This window comes from Equus quagga, chromosome 7 (genome assembly GCF_021613505.1).
Source record: "Equus quagga isolate Etosha38 chromosome 7, UCLA_HA_Equagga_1.0, whole genome shotgun sequence".
Lineage (NCBI taxonomy): Eukaryota > Metazoa > Chordata > Mammalia > Perissodactyla > Equidae > Equus > Equus quagga.
Genome location: NC_060273.1, coordinates 37,120,700 through 37,135,462, shown reverse-complemented (window position 1 = coordinate 37,135,462; position 14,763 = coordinate 37,120,700). Strand labels below are relative to the sequence as shown.

General features: G+C 42.7%; 1 protein-coding gene and 1 pseudogene across 4 annotated transcripts in view; one reads left to right on the top strand and one right to left on the bottom strand.

Moving 5' to 3' along the window:
- LOC124242827 (paired immunoglobulin-like type 2 receptor alpha) overlaps window positions 1-8,739 on the top strand; it is a 37,688-nt gene extending 28,949 nt beyond the window's left edge. For 2 of the 4 annotated variants that reach the window (XR_006889514.1, XR_006889515.1), the window contains exons 6-8: window positions 6,342-6,433; window positions 7,511-7,678; window positions 7,765-8,739. Coding sequence is in view for 1 of the 4 variants with exons in the window: in XM_046668176.1 (XP_046524132.1) it covers window positions 6,342-6,394 (53 nt within the window). In the remaining 3 variants the exon portion in view is untranslated. Of the gene's footprint in view, window positions 1-6,341; window positions 6,434-6,715 lie in introns of all 4 variants that reach the window. The other 2 variants (XR_006889513.1, XM_046668176.1) reach the window with 2 other exon arrangements.
- A 545-nt stretch (window positions 8,740-9,284) lies between these two features.
- LOC124242571 (cytochrome P450 2G1-like) lies at window positions 9,285-10,729 on the bottom strand (annotated as a pseudogene).
- Window positions 10,730-14,763: the final 4,034 nt, after the last annotated feature.

Below are 14,763 nucleotides of genomic sequence, written 5' to 3'. Positions count from 1 at the left end.
ATATAAAGATGGCAAATAAGCATGTGAAATGATGCTACACATCCTATACCATTAGAGAAATGCAAATTAAAACAACAATGAGAGGCACTACACATCTATTAGAATGGCCCAAATCCAGAATACTGACCACACCAAATGCTGGCCAGGATGTGGAGCAACAGGAACTCTCATTCATTGCTGATGGGAATGAAAAATGGTACAGCCACTTTGGAAGACAGTTTGATGGTTCTTATAAAACTAAACATACTCTTACCATAAGATCCAGCTATCACACTCATTGGTATTTACCCAAAGGAGTTTAAAACTTATATCCACACAAAAACCTGCGCACTGATATTTATAGCAGTTTTGTTCACAATTTGCAAAACTTGGAAGCAAACAAGATGTCCTTCAGGAGGTGAATGGGTAAATAAACTGTTTACATTCAGACAATGGAATATTATTTGGCACTGGAAAGAAATGAGGTAGCAAGCTATGAAAAGACGTGGAGGAATCGTAAATGTATATTACTAAGTGAAAGAAGCCAATCTGAGAAGGCTATATACTGTTTGATTCCAACTATATGACATTCTGGAAAAGGAAAAACCATGGAGACAATAAAAATATCACTGATTGCTGGGGACAGGGGTTGCCAGTGGGGCGGAAATGAATAGACAGAGCACTGAGGATTTTTAGGGCAATGCCAATACTCTATATGATATTATAATGATGGATATATATCATTATACATTTGTCCAAACCAATGGAATACACAACACCAAGAGTGAACCTCAGGTAAACTATGGTCTTTAGGTGATTATGATGTGTCACTGTTAAAGAATATACCATCCTAGTGAGTGACGTTGATAATAATGGGGGCGGGGGGTGCTATGTGTGTCTAGGGGCAGGGGATATATGAGAAATATCTGTACTTCTCTCCCAATTTCCTTGTAAACCTAAAACTGCTCAAAAAAATACAATCTTTTTAAAAAAACTATCAGAGAACTTTAAACAGTGAGTAGTTATTTGATATATGAAGGAATTACTGGTATTTTCTTGAAGTCTGGTGATGGTATTGTAGTTATGTTTTTTTAAAGGTTTTTTAGTATACACTGCGTATAACAAGCACACTAAATACACGAAACACAATGTACATCTAAGTATACATGGTGTATGTGTACTGAAATGTTCCAGATAAAAAAATATGATTTCTGGAATTTGCTTTAAAATAATATGTGCTTCCACACCTAACTGAACTAGAGAAAAAAGAACAAATGAAGCCCAAAGTCAGCAGAAGGAGAGAAATAATAAAAATCAGAGCAGAAATAAATACTATTGAAATGAAAAAGGCAGTAGAAAGGATCAATGAGACAAAGAGCTGGTTTTTTGAGAAGATAAATAAAATTGACAAACCCTTAGCCAGACTTACAAAGAAAAAAAGGGAGAAAGCTCAAATAAACAAAATCAGAAATGAGCGAGGAGAAATAACAACAGACTGCAGAAATACAACAGAGTATAAGAGAATACTACAAAAAACTATATGCCAACAGAATGGATAACCTAGAGGAAATGGATAAATTCTTAGACTCCAACAATCTCCCAAAGCTCACTCAAGAAGAGGCAGACAATTTGAACAGACCAATCACAAGGAAAGAGATTGAAACAGCAATCAAAAACATCCCAAAGAATAAAACCACAGGACCAGATGGCTTTCCTGGGGAATTCTACCAAACTTTCAGAGAGGATTTAATACCTATCCTTTTCAAGCTATTCCAAAAAATTAGGGAAGATGGAACACTTCCTAACACATTCTATGAGGCCAACATCACGCTGATACCAAAACCTGACAAGGACACCACGAAAAAAGAGAACTACAGGCCAATATCACTGATGAACATAGATGCAAAAGTTCTAAACAAAATTTTGGCAACCAGAATTCAGCAATTCATCAAAAGAATCATACATCAGGATCAGGTGGGATTCATACCAGGGACACAGGGATGGTTCAACATCCGCAAATCAATCAACGTGATACACCACATCAACAAACTGAGGAATAAAAACCACATGATCATCTCAATAGATGCAGAGAAGGCATTTGACAAGAGCCAACAGCCATTTATGATAAAAACTCTGAACAAAATGGGCATAGAAGGAAACTACCTCAACATAATAAAGGCCACATACGACAAACCCATAGCCAACATCATACTCAATGGGCAAAAACTGAACCCCATCCCCCTGAAAACAGGAATGAGACAAGGATGCCCTCTATCACCACTCTTATTTAACATAGTACTGGAGGTCCTGGCCAGAGCAATCAGGCAAGAAAAAGGAATAAAAGGAATCCAAATAGGGAGGGAAGAAGTGAAACTCTAGCTGTTTTCAGACGACATGATCTTATATATAGAAAACCCCAAAGAATCCATCGGAAAACTCTTAGAAGTAATCAACAACTACAGCAAAGTTGCAGGGTATAAAATCAATTTGCATAAATCAGTAGCAGTTCTATACTCCGGTAATGAACCAACAGAAAAAGAACTCAAGAACACAATACCATTCACAATTGCAACAAAAAGAATAAAATACCTTGGGGTAAATTTAACTAAGGAAGTGAAGGACATATATAATGAAAATTACAAGGCCTTTCTGAGAGAATTGGATGACGACATAAGGAGATGGAAAGACATTCCATGTACATGGATTGGAAGAATAAACATAGTTAAAATGTCCATTCTACCTAAAGCAATCTACAGATTCAACGCCATCCCAATCAGAATCCCAATGACATTCTTTACAGAATTAGAACAAAGAATCCTAAAATTCATATGGGGCAACAAAAGACCCCGAATTTCTGAAGCAATCCTGAGAAAAAAGAACCAAACGGGAGGCATCACAATCCCTGACTTCAAAACATACTACAAAGCTACAGTAATCAAAACAGCATGGTACTGGTACAAAAACAGGTGCACAGATCAATGGAACAGAATTGAAAGCCCAGAAATAAAACCACACATCTATGGACAGCTTATCTTTGACAAAGGAGCTGAGGGCATACAATGGAGAAAAGAAAGTCTTTTCAACAAACGGTGCTGGGAAAACTGGAAAGCCACATGTAAAAGAATGAAAATTGACCATTCTTTTTCACCATTCACCAAAATAAACTCAAAATGGATCAAAGACCTAAAGGTGAGACCTGAAACCATAAGGCTTCTGGAAGAAAACGTAGGCAGTACACTCTTTGACATCAGTATTAAAAGGATCTTTTCGGACACCATGCCTTCTCAGAGAAGGGAAACAATAGAAAGAATAAACAAATGGGACTTCATCAGATTAAAGAGCTTCTTCAAGGCAAATGAAAACAGGATTGAAACAAAAAAACGACCCACTAACTGGGAAAAAATATTTGCAAGTCATATATCTGACAAAGGCTTAATATCCTTAATATATAAAGAACTCTCACAACTCAATCACAAAACATCAAACAACCCAATCAAAAAATGGGCTGGAGACATGAACAGACATTTCTCCAAAGAAGATATACTGATGGCCAATAGGCACATGAAAAGATGCTCATCATCGCTGACCATCAGGGAAATGCAAATCAAAACTACACTAAGATATCACCTTACACCCATTAGAATGACAAAAATATCTGAAACTAATAGCAACAAATGTTGGAGAGGTTGCGGAGAAAAAGGAACCCTCATACACTGCTGGTGGGAATGCAAACTGGTGCAGCCACTATGGAAAACAGTATGGAGATTCCTCAAAAAACTAAAAATAGAACTACCATACGATCCAGCCATCCCACTACTGGGTATTTATCCAAAGAGCCTGAAGTCAGCAATCCCAAAAGTCCTGTGCACCCCAATGTTTATTGCAGCACTGTTTACAATAGCCAAGACGTGGAAGCAACCTAAGTGCCCATCAACAGACGAATGGATAAAGAAGATGTGGTACATTTATACAATGGAATACTACTCAGCTGCAAAACAGAACAAAATCATTCCATTTGCAATAACATGGATGGACCTTGAGAGAATTATGTTAAGTGAAATAAGCCAGCAAGAGAAAGATAATCTGTGTATGACTCCACTCATATGGGGAATTTAAAACTAAGGACCAAGAACAGTTTAGTGGATACCAGGGGAAAGGTGGGGTGGGGGGTGGGCACAAGGGGTGAAGTGGTGCACCTACAACATGACTGACAAACATTAATGTACAACTGAAATTTCACAAGATTGTAACCTATCAATAACTCAATTTAAAAAAAACTTTTTCCCTATGTTTATTTCTAGGAGTTTTACAGTTTCAGGGTCTTACATTTAAGTCTTTAATCCATTTCAAGTTAATTTTTGTGTATGGTGTAAGATAAGGGTACAGTTTCACTCTTTTGCATGTGGATATCCAGTTTTCCCAACACTATGTCATTATTCATAAGACTGAGTACTATATGTGAAAATGAATGAATTACAGCTATCCACAATAAATGAATAAAGCTCAGGATCATAATTTTAAGTGATAAAAAGAAAGTTGTAGAAGAATATTTACAATATGATTTCATTTATTTTAAGTTTGAAAACATACAAAAACAATCCTTGTGTAGAAATGCAAACACATTTGGTAAGACTACCAAAAAATTCAAGGAAATAAAGAACCCCATTCAAGATAGTGGTTGCCTCTGAGGGGCCAGGAAAGTAATAGGATTGGAGAAAAACATAACGGAGACTTCAAAGTAATGATAATATATTTTTCTTAAATTGGGTGGTGAGTATGTTGCATTATAGTTCTTCATACCTTTTAGTCTAGAGATGTTCTCGTGACCAATCAACAACAAAAAATTTTATTTAAGGTGCGTGAAGAGAAAGAAGAGCCCCCAGTATGGACTGAGAGGGAAGTGGGCAGTAAGTGCAGAATGGAGCAGTGTATGGTCAAGGAAGCCAAGGGGGCATGTAAGTTTCAAGAAGGAATGTCAAGTGCTACTAGGCAGTCAGGTAAAATGAGCACTAAGTGTCCCGTGGAGTTGGCAATTATGACGTTCATGAGCAACTTCGTCCAGAGCCCTTTCAGTGGAGTGGTCAGAGTGGGAGCCAGACTGAGCAAGACAGAGAATGGAAAATGCTGAAAAGGAATCAGCGAGGATATAAAGAAAATGTCTGGTAGGAGAGTGGGGGACTGCTTCTCTTCTGGAGGTGAGCCTGGGTGCAGATGCTGACTAGATTTCTGGTAAGGTGTCTTGAAGCAGAGATGGCTGGAACAACGGTCTTTGCTTTCTCTGTGAAGTTAGAAGTGCTTCCTCCTTCTGGGGCTGAGGAGGGAATGGTGTGGCGTGATTGACAGGACTGCCTTGGGGAATGGGAGAAGGCATAAAAAATGTGCATTTAAGACCTATCTACAACTGGAGATGGTGAACATTTAGCATCACCAATTCATGCACACACCCATTGTGGTAGATTGCAACCACGAAAATCTCCACAGATCCTTTACAGCTCCTTCCATCTAGAGCTGGAAGCTATCTCCTTATTCCTGAATCTGGTCTGTCGTTATGACTTGCTTTGACCAACAGAATGTGGTGTAAGAGATATTGTGTATTTCTGAGCCTAGACCTCAACTGGCTTTACAGCTCCTGCTCGAGCACTGGGAACACTTCTGCCACCATGTGAAAAAGCCTGAGCTGGCTTATTGGAGGTTGAGAAACCATACAGAAAGGGCCCTCAGCCATCCCACCAATTCCAGCTGAGGCCCCTGATGCATGAGTGAGGCCATGATAGACCACTCACCTCCAACCGAGACAGTCAGATATAAAGTCCAGAATTGTAAAAAATAATAAACGTTTGTGGTTTTAAGTCACTAGGTTTTGGGGTGATTTGTTATGCAATAAAAGCTAATTGGTATACCATCAGTTCACTCGACAATTTTTAAAGCACACTCATAGCTGCCTGGTTATTTCTAGTCATTTTCCTTTTGTCTGAGTTTTCATCCACTCCTTGATCCTTTTAGAATGCAAACTCAAGAAAAAATTTCTCCAAACAAGCTCATATGTCTCCTATTACTAGAAAAGGAAAACTATAAAACATTATTTGTGAGTGTGTATTGCTAGGAGGTTTAGAGCCAAATATAGTTTTCAGTTTCAGGAAGTGTCCTGATAAAACTCCCAAGTTCCTGATAAAATTATCTTTGCCTTCTACCTAGTTTCTAATCTCTCTTTTAATCTTTAATTATACCATATAGTATGCATATATCTATGGTGGCCACTTGGAATCCTTTTTGGAAAAAGGAGTAGTTAAAATTACGAATAATATTCTCGTACCTGAACTCAGGCTTTCAGCCCCTCACCATCACCTTCATTCTTGTCACAGACACTTGCCTCTTCAGGAATGTGACAAAGCTCTCCTTCGGATTCTTTCTCTGATCCACAGCCAGATGGCAGCCAAGAGAGGCAGCAGCTTGGGTGAGTGCATCTGGGATAGTTAGGGGTAGAGGTTAGCCCACCTGGAGGGTTCTGTCCATAACTGAGATTAGCCTCTCCCTGCAGTGGTTAAGGGATGGGCAGTGGAGTCTGGAAGCCTGCATTCACATGCATGCTCTGACATTTACCAACTCACTTCACTTAATTTTCCCATCTAATGTTAAGAGGATGGTTAAAGTATATGCATCTGGCACAGAGTAAACACTCAAAAATTGTTAGCTCTTTTGACTAATTTAGCCTGTTCCATTTTTCCCATTCCTATAGCCCTATCCCTGTGGCGCCTGTGCAGCTCTGAGTTCCTGGTCCCAAAATTCTCTGGCTTCTATCACTGAGATGTGTAGTGCTCACTGTCCTGCTCTGGCCACTCCTCCTCCACTGTTGACAGCATCCTGGGCTGCCTGACTGACTGCTCATCCACATGGTGGGGGACTCCACACTTCGGCAGTGGTGGGAGTATCTGAAGGAGGGTGCAGGCGTGTCTGGAAGGCAGCAGGCAGTCCAGCCAAACTGGAGCGGAGAGTCTGCCTTGAGGAGGACTGGGTGAGAAAGTTTGGGTTATTCTGCAGGCCTTGTGGAGCCATTGAACATTGCGAGTAGAGGAATCTAATCATATGGGTCAAGTTTTCTTAAGAGCTTTCACAAAAAGAAGCTTGAAAGAAACTTCTAAGAGGACAATCACTCTGAGCCCAGTCTCCTAATATCTTAAGCACTGCTTTCCCTGTCATCAACCCTTCTCCACACCGGCCTCACTGCCTCCCTGTAATGGATCATTTCCACCAGTGTTTGCATCCATTCAGGACTATTCTTGTTGTAACTGAAGACACAGTTAAAGCAGCTCCGGGAGGAAACGAGTTAATTGGCCCAAGTGGCTAAAGAGTTAAGGAGTGGATCTGGCTTTCAGCAAAGACTGAAGCTGGTCATCAGGTCTCTTTCTCTTAACTGCTCACTTCTGCCCCCTTCTGTTTAGCTTCATTCCTGGTCTGCATTTGGTGGCCCAGCAGCAATGGGCTCTTCCAAGAAGGTGGCAAGATGACCCATCCTCCCATGTCTGTCTTGCAGGAAAGAGCTTGACTTTCTTCCACTAGCTCCAGCAAAGACCCTCGGATTATCAAGACTGGACTAGTTTAAGTGACCCATCCATCCTGAGGACAATCAGTGGGGCCAAAGCAATGTGTTGCTCTGGATGACGAGGCCTGAGTAATGGGCAGAATATCCATGTTCTGGAAAGTAGGTCAAAACTGGAATTTTTGTTTGTACAGGTTGAGTGCATAGCTCTAAATAACCAGCCCCCTCCTCTGTCATCCTCCCCATAGCCCTGAAGCTGGTGGATCTACATGCCAGATATCAGATGGGTCCCCTGATGGCCGTGGAGATCACTCGGGGCATAGTGCTACACTGGCGAGCCCACAGCTGGCCCCTGTGCTGCCTCTGCACACCAGGGGCCTCTCTGCGCTCCATGGTCTGGGAGCCTGGTGACCAAGCTGGGGGCCCCTGCATGTGGTGGTGCTGGACCTGGGTGCCCACTTCACCACCTTCCCCACACCCATCTTTGTGCAACAAATGGCAGGGACTCAGGTTGCTGCAGCTGCACTGCTGGCCCAGGAACCCCGTACTCTTGTGATCATCAAACTGGCCAACACTGGCTACCAGTCTGTTTATAGCAGTGACTAGTTCACCTGCCAAATGAATTGGCTCCTCTGAGGTGCCTTTTCTGACCTCCATGTGGACTTTGTGGATACCTGGGAAATGACCTCCAGGCTGGCCCTGCCAGACAGCATCCACTCAAGGCCACTCATCATCCACAATGAGGTGGACTTCCTCCTGTCCTTCATCTGCACCCCCTGAGTGCTTCTGCAGGTACTGGGCTGGGTGGGTGGAGAGCTGGGGCAATGATCAAGCCTGGAAGCCCTTCCCCTCAGCTGACTGTACCTCTCCTCTTACCTCCATCTAATGCACAGGCAAAAAATCAACCAGCAAGAATTGGGATGTGGGTGGTGGCAGGAGAGGGAAGCCTGGCAATGGTCCAATGCATCTTAAAAGGTTTAGTTCCATGTGGAAAAGCAGTGCTGAGGGGACCAGAGGGTGGGAACAGAGTCAGCAACATCTATCACATCAGTACATATGAGGACTGTGATATTCTGTGCCGGAGTCTCCATTGAGAGAGTTAACCAGCTTTGCAAATATATAAGAGATGGATTCCATTCCAGTTGATCAGAGCCACCTTGGTGGAAAGCCTGCCTATATATATAAAGATTTTTATGGAATTATTTGTAAAATAAAATATTTCTCCTAGTTCTAAAACGTAATACATGTTTTTTGTAGAAAATTTGAAGAAGTACCAAAAAATTAACAAACAAAATAAAAATCACCTAGAATCCCATGACTTGGAGATAATCACCTTTTTTTTCTGACAGTCTTAAGTTCTTTATTGCCTTTTTTGGGAGTGGTGAATAGACAATCAAGGAGAAAGGATTGTGACTCACATTTTGGTCGTTATCAAGGGAAAGACAAAGGAACAACATAAAGACATGGAATCTACAGCAAGAATTTGGTGGAGACAGAAAGCCTCGGTGGAGGTGATCAATGATCTAGAGGATGAGAAGAAATCCTCCAGATTGTTGCTGAAATCTTGGACAGGGCATTGTTTTTCCACTGGATGTAGAAAATACACAGCTCTATATTTTCAGATGATCCCCCACTGACCTGTGGTCCCATGACAGTAGTAATTGTGTCTTCTCTTAGGGCTGTTGTGAGAATTTAGGGAGATGAGGTGGATGGGAACAGAACAGAGCTCTGTTCTCTGATGGTTCTTTCCAATCCCAGGAAGGGGCTCTTAGTGGACCATGAGGCAGAGCTCATAGGTTGGTGGGATGTTGCCAAAGCCTGAGACCTTTGGTGTGATGTCGATGTCAGAAAGTGGCACCAGTGGGTGTAGGGAGAAGTTCTGTAAGATGGAGGTGAAGTAGAGAAAGAGTTCCATGTGGGCCATGGCCTCACCCCAGCAGATGCACTTTCCAGGGGAAAAAGACACAAAGTCTTCACTCTTCTTGAAGTGGCCCTGGTCATCCAAGAAGTGTTGGGGATAGAAGGTGCCTGGGGTCTTTGAGGACTGAGCCAATCAGGGGAAACTTGTCACTACCCTTGGGCAGAAAGTAGCCTCAGAAATGAGTGTCCTGGATGACATTATGGGGAACACCCATGGGCATGATATCTGTCAGTCTCTGTATCTCGTAGATCATGGCATCTGTGTAGGGCATCTTGACCTAGTCATCCACACTTGGGATCTGGTGTGGTCCTTCATGGATCTTGGCTTCCACCCCAGGATGCTTCATCATCAGTAGCAATCCATAGCATAATGTAGAGCTCACAGTCTCTGTGCCAGCAAAGAAGAGGTTGAAAGTGGTGAGGACCAAGTCCTTGAGGTTGAATTCCATGTGGGGTTTAATTTTATCCTGGTACATCTTGATGAGGAAGCAATTAATGAAGTCCTAAGGATTTTGAGGGTCAAGGGATGCTTCTTTAATCTTGACCCTAGAGGCAACGAAGTCCTTGAGCTCCTCTACCAAGGTAGATGTGATTGTGTCTTCCTGGAAAATATTGCATGATTCTGGAATACATGTCATATAGCTGTGCCCACAATGTGCTCATCTCAGTGAAACTCTCACTGATCATCTGCAGCAGCTTTAGGAACTGCTTGTCCTCATAGTCAAAGCAGCTTCCAAAAATGACGGAACTGATGATGTTGGAGACAGTGTGGCTCAGGAAGAAAGTACGTTCAATGGAGGCACCCTTGGTCCTCCATAATTCCTCCACTAGGAAGCCAGCCTCTTCCTGGATTGGCTCCTCAATGTTCCGCTTTCTCACCCCAAGGTCCCGAAGGATGGTCAGGGAGAAGCATCAGAGAATCTTCCATCATTCTCCATTAGCCATAACTGCACCATGACCTTGGAAATTTCACTCTACCATAGCCAATTCTCCAGGGCCACTGAAATAATCTGCTTGGTCTACCAGCAGTAGACCACTTCATGTCCACATGAAACAACTACCGGCCCGGGGACCCATGTACATGGTGAAGACTGGACCATATTTCTCCCTGAGCTTCATGAAAAACTGAAAGGTGGAAACAGTATGGACTTGCAACAGGTTCCCCAGGAAAGGTATTGCTGTGGGAACTGGGGGCAGCTTTCCTCCTTTGTTGATCTGTTTCCAAGCAATGAGGATGAGCAGACAAGACAAGCAGAATGCCAGAAAGATGGTGAAGGCTCCTCCCAGCTCCATGATGCCAGGTCAAAGGGTTGTGTTCGGGGCACCAGATCCTGTCTGGTAGGCTCTGGGTGCATCTTGGTGAGAGGTGAGACCTCTCTAGAGACTGAGACACTGGTGGCGGCCATTGTTGTAACACAGTACAGGCATGCTGACACAGATGCTGGCAGAGGTCACCAGAGCTCTTACCCTGGACTGGAGATAATCACTTTTTTTTTTCTGAGGAAGATTAGCCCTGAGCTAACATCTGCCAGTCCTCCTCTTTTTGCTGAGGAAGCCTGGCCCTGAGCTAACATCAGTGCCCATCTTCCTCTACTTTATACGTGGGACGCCTACCACAGCGTGGCATGCCAAGCGGTGCCATGTCCACACCCGGGATCCGAACTGGCGAACCCTGGGCCGCTGAGAAGCGGAATGTGCCCACTTAACTGCTGCGCCACCGGGCCAGCCCGATAATCACTTTTGAAGTACAGTTCTTTCCAAAAATTTTTCAATATGTGAAAAAAAATTTCTATCCTTCTTCCTTTTTTTTTTTAACTTGAGACATACATCATGGGGTTTTTCCAAGGTCGTAATGGACATTAAAGAGGATTTTGGTATGCCGGTTGGTCAGCCCAAGTCCTCCAAGAAGCAGGTACCAAAAGGATTAGAAGTGCAAATATGTTTGGAGGAAACGCCAGTGAGAGGTAATGCGGAGGTAGACAAGTAAGGCTGGGAGAGTTGTCAGACCATGATGCAAGGCCGACCTGGAATAAAGGAGAGAGGGCAGGAAGCTTGGGTAGAAGCATTGTAGGTCACTGGGAAGTCTAAGGAAAGATTGGCAAGATCATTGGGAAGTCCTTGAATCAAAGCTGAAAAGCATTTGAAATCAAAGCATCTCCCAGGAATGGCCAGCCTCAGTATCCCTGCCCCACTCGGTCATTGGATGGCAGCAGCCCATGGGAAGAGAGGCCTCACTAGGAGGGATTTCAGAGTATAGAAGCTGGGGCTCTTGGTCAAGTATGATCCCTGTAGTCAGAGATTGCAAAATGCATTCTCATGGCCACCAGGGCCCACCTCTTGCACTGGGCAAATCTACTTTTCCATACAGGGTCAGAAAGCACCTCCTCTGTGGTTCTCATGGGCTTTACTTCCTGAGAGAAGACTCAGAAGAGGAAAGTTAGTGAAATGACACACAGCCCCAATTGCTGCCGTGCATCTCAGAACTGCAACTGGTACTCATCTTCTCCTTCCTCCACTATTCATTCTACATCCCTTCACCCTTAACTGTCACACCTCAGCAGATCTTGGTGGCCTACCTGGTGGCGTGGCCCCAAGCTTCATTCCTGAGGGACGTGACTCATTGATAATCATGCCCTTCTCTGTCTGGGTTTGCTACACATGTTGGTTCCAAGTTACAATGGTGTGTGGGAGTACCAGGAGGTGGCCAAGAGGATCATTTGCATTTCACACAGATTCCTCTCTGCTCTCACACTGTGCAAGTAGATCTCTCTCCTCCTGCTAATCAGGATCAATTATCCCTGTCAAGTTGTTAACTCATCTTGTGCAAGGAGTCCAAAGGCACTGGTGGCAGTAGTCACTTAGTTCAAGGACATCCTTGCTGTATCCTCAAACAAGAGTGTGCCCCTTTGGGCATTAGAACCTCCAACCCTGGAGGAAGCACATATTCCCCCAGTGAGTCATTAGGTGTGATGCTTCCAACCCTTGATTCCTATTGGAGACACAGCATCATTTAGGGGTCTCTGATCTAACAAATAAATGAAGGAAGGCATGCCATCCTATTAGAGTGTTTCCACCAAGCTGGGGCTTCAGCTGCACCTTCCGAAGGCCATTCCAAGATACTGTAAGGCTGGCTCCCTCTGACTGATGCAGTATGTGATAGGAATGGCAGATTCCATGGTCAGGAATTTAGTCCCACTCCTCTGTGAGGTGAATCACCTGGTTGGATACTGACCTGCATGGGATTCCATGCCACTGGATCAAGCCATCAATAAGCCCCAAGATAGTAGTTCTGGCTTAGGCTCTGTGGCAGGAAAAGGAAACCCATACCTGGACTAGTATCCAAACCTGTGAGGATGAACGGCTGCCTCTTTCAGAGCATGGTCATTGGGACCCTGGGTTAATTATGCTGTCTGTAGTTTGAGGTCTGTAGGCCACTTTCTCATGGCTGCCACAGTCCTCATGTAGCTGAATTATATTTCCTGCTTTAAAAAGAAACACAAAGCAATGTTAAGCTTTTCCAAATGAACTTTTGAACCCTTTATTTTTTAAAGTTTGAATTAAAGGGATGATGTGGCAGATGTGAATACTTTCCCACTCTAGTCCATTCTTCCCTTCCTCCTTACTAAAAAAATCTTGATTTTTTTCCAGAGTAGCCAAGTTCTTGGTGAAAAAGCCACATTTTCCAGACTTTCTTGCAACTAGGGGTTGCCATGTGACATAGTTCTAGCCAATGACCTATAGAAGCTGACGTCTCTGAGTTGGGCTTCAGGAAAGTTCTTTAACAGGCAGAGAGACTTGGCTGGTACATGTCTTTTGCCCTTTTCTCTTTCTCTTCTTTCACCTACTAAGATGCAGATGTGGTGCTGGAGGGAAGCAGGCATCTTATGACCACAGGGAACAAAGCACGTTCTAAGGTTGGTTGAAAGGAAAAGATACAGGAAGCCAGGGTCCCTGCAGATCTGGTGTCACAAATCTACTGTGTCAGCCTTGGGCTGCCTACTTCCAGAATTTATAATGCTAATGAGTCAGGGTAGTTTTAGGATGTCTGGTGCTGAAGCAATCTGGGGAGGGGTGGTCTTCCTGCAAATGTGTGATTTCTCTGCAAGACAGCAACATTTGTAAAACAAGGACAGCAACCTCTGCAAAACAGAACACATAGTTCCTTTCTGTCTGAAAAACACTTGACAGATTAGGTTAGTCATTAACCAGATCCTCAGTAACCCTTTCTTTGCCTGGTTCCTTGGTCACAATATGACCCAGCAATTTCACTTCTGGTTATTTATCTGAAGGAGAGGAAAACACTAACTCAAAAATGTATCTGCATCTCCATGTTCACAGCAGCATTATTTACAAGAGCCAAGACATGGAAACAACCTAAGTATTTATCAATGGATGAATTGATAATGAAAATGTGGTGTGTATACATGTGATGGAATATTAGCCATAAAAATGAAATTTTGCCCTTTGCAACAACATGGGTGGAATTTGAAGGCATTTTGCTAAGTGAAATATATCAGACAGAGAAAGACAAATACTGTATAATCTCACTTATATGTCGAATGTAAACAAAAGAGAGATCATAGATACAGAGAACAGATTGGCAGTTGCCAGAGGCAGGGGTTGCGGGAAGGGTGGGCAAAATGGGTGAAGGTGGTCAAAAGTTGCAAACTTCAGTTATAAAATAAAGTCATGGGGATGTAATGTACAGCTTGGTGACTATAATTAGCACTACTGTATTGCACATTTGAAAGTTGCTAAGAGAGGAGATCTTAAAAGTTCCCATTACAAGAAAAAAAATTTGTAACTACACCGGTGATGGATGTTAACTAGATTTATCATGGTGACCATTTCACAACATATAAAAATATTAAATCGTTCAAATCATTATGTTGTACACCTGAATCTAATATAATGCCATATGTAATTATGTCTCAATTTTTTTAAAAAAGAGGGTCTTTCTTGGGTTAGTCATCTGATAGACTTTCCCCAGTGATTTATTTCTATTCTTGCTACAACTTTTTAAAATAAATTCAAATTGATAGGAAAAAATACTGCCATGTAGCAATTTATGGATTCTCAGCCTCACTGATGAAGTAACGCTAAGGAATAAAAGTGAGCTGAATATGTAAAAGCTCGACATTCCACTCTTCCTCCTTCCTTATGAGAGACTTATTTTCCCATAACATGGTACAAAGTGTCACAGCCACACTCACCTCTTCACAGCTTGAGTCTTAAATGATGACTGTGTCAGCTTCAGATTCTTACAATTTCCTTCATAAGAACAAGGAATGTTTTAATTTATTCACAATTTTTGCCTGTCGACTTCA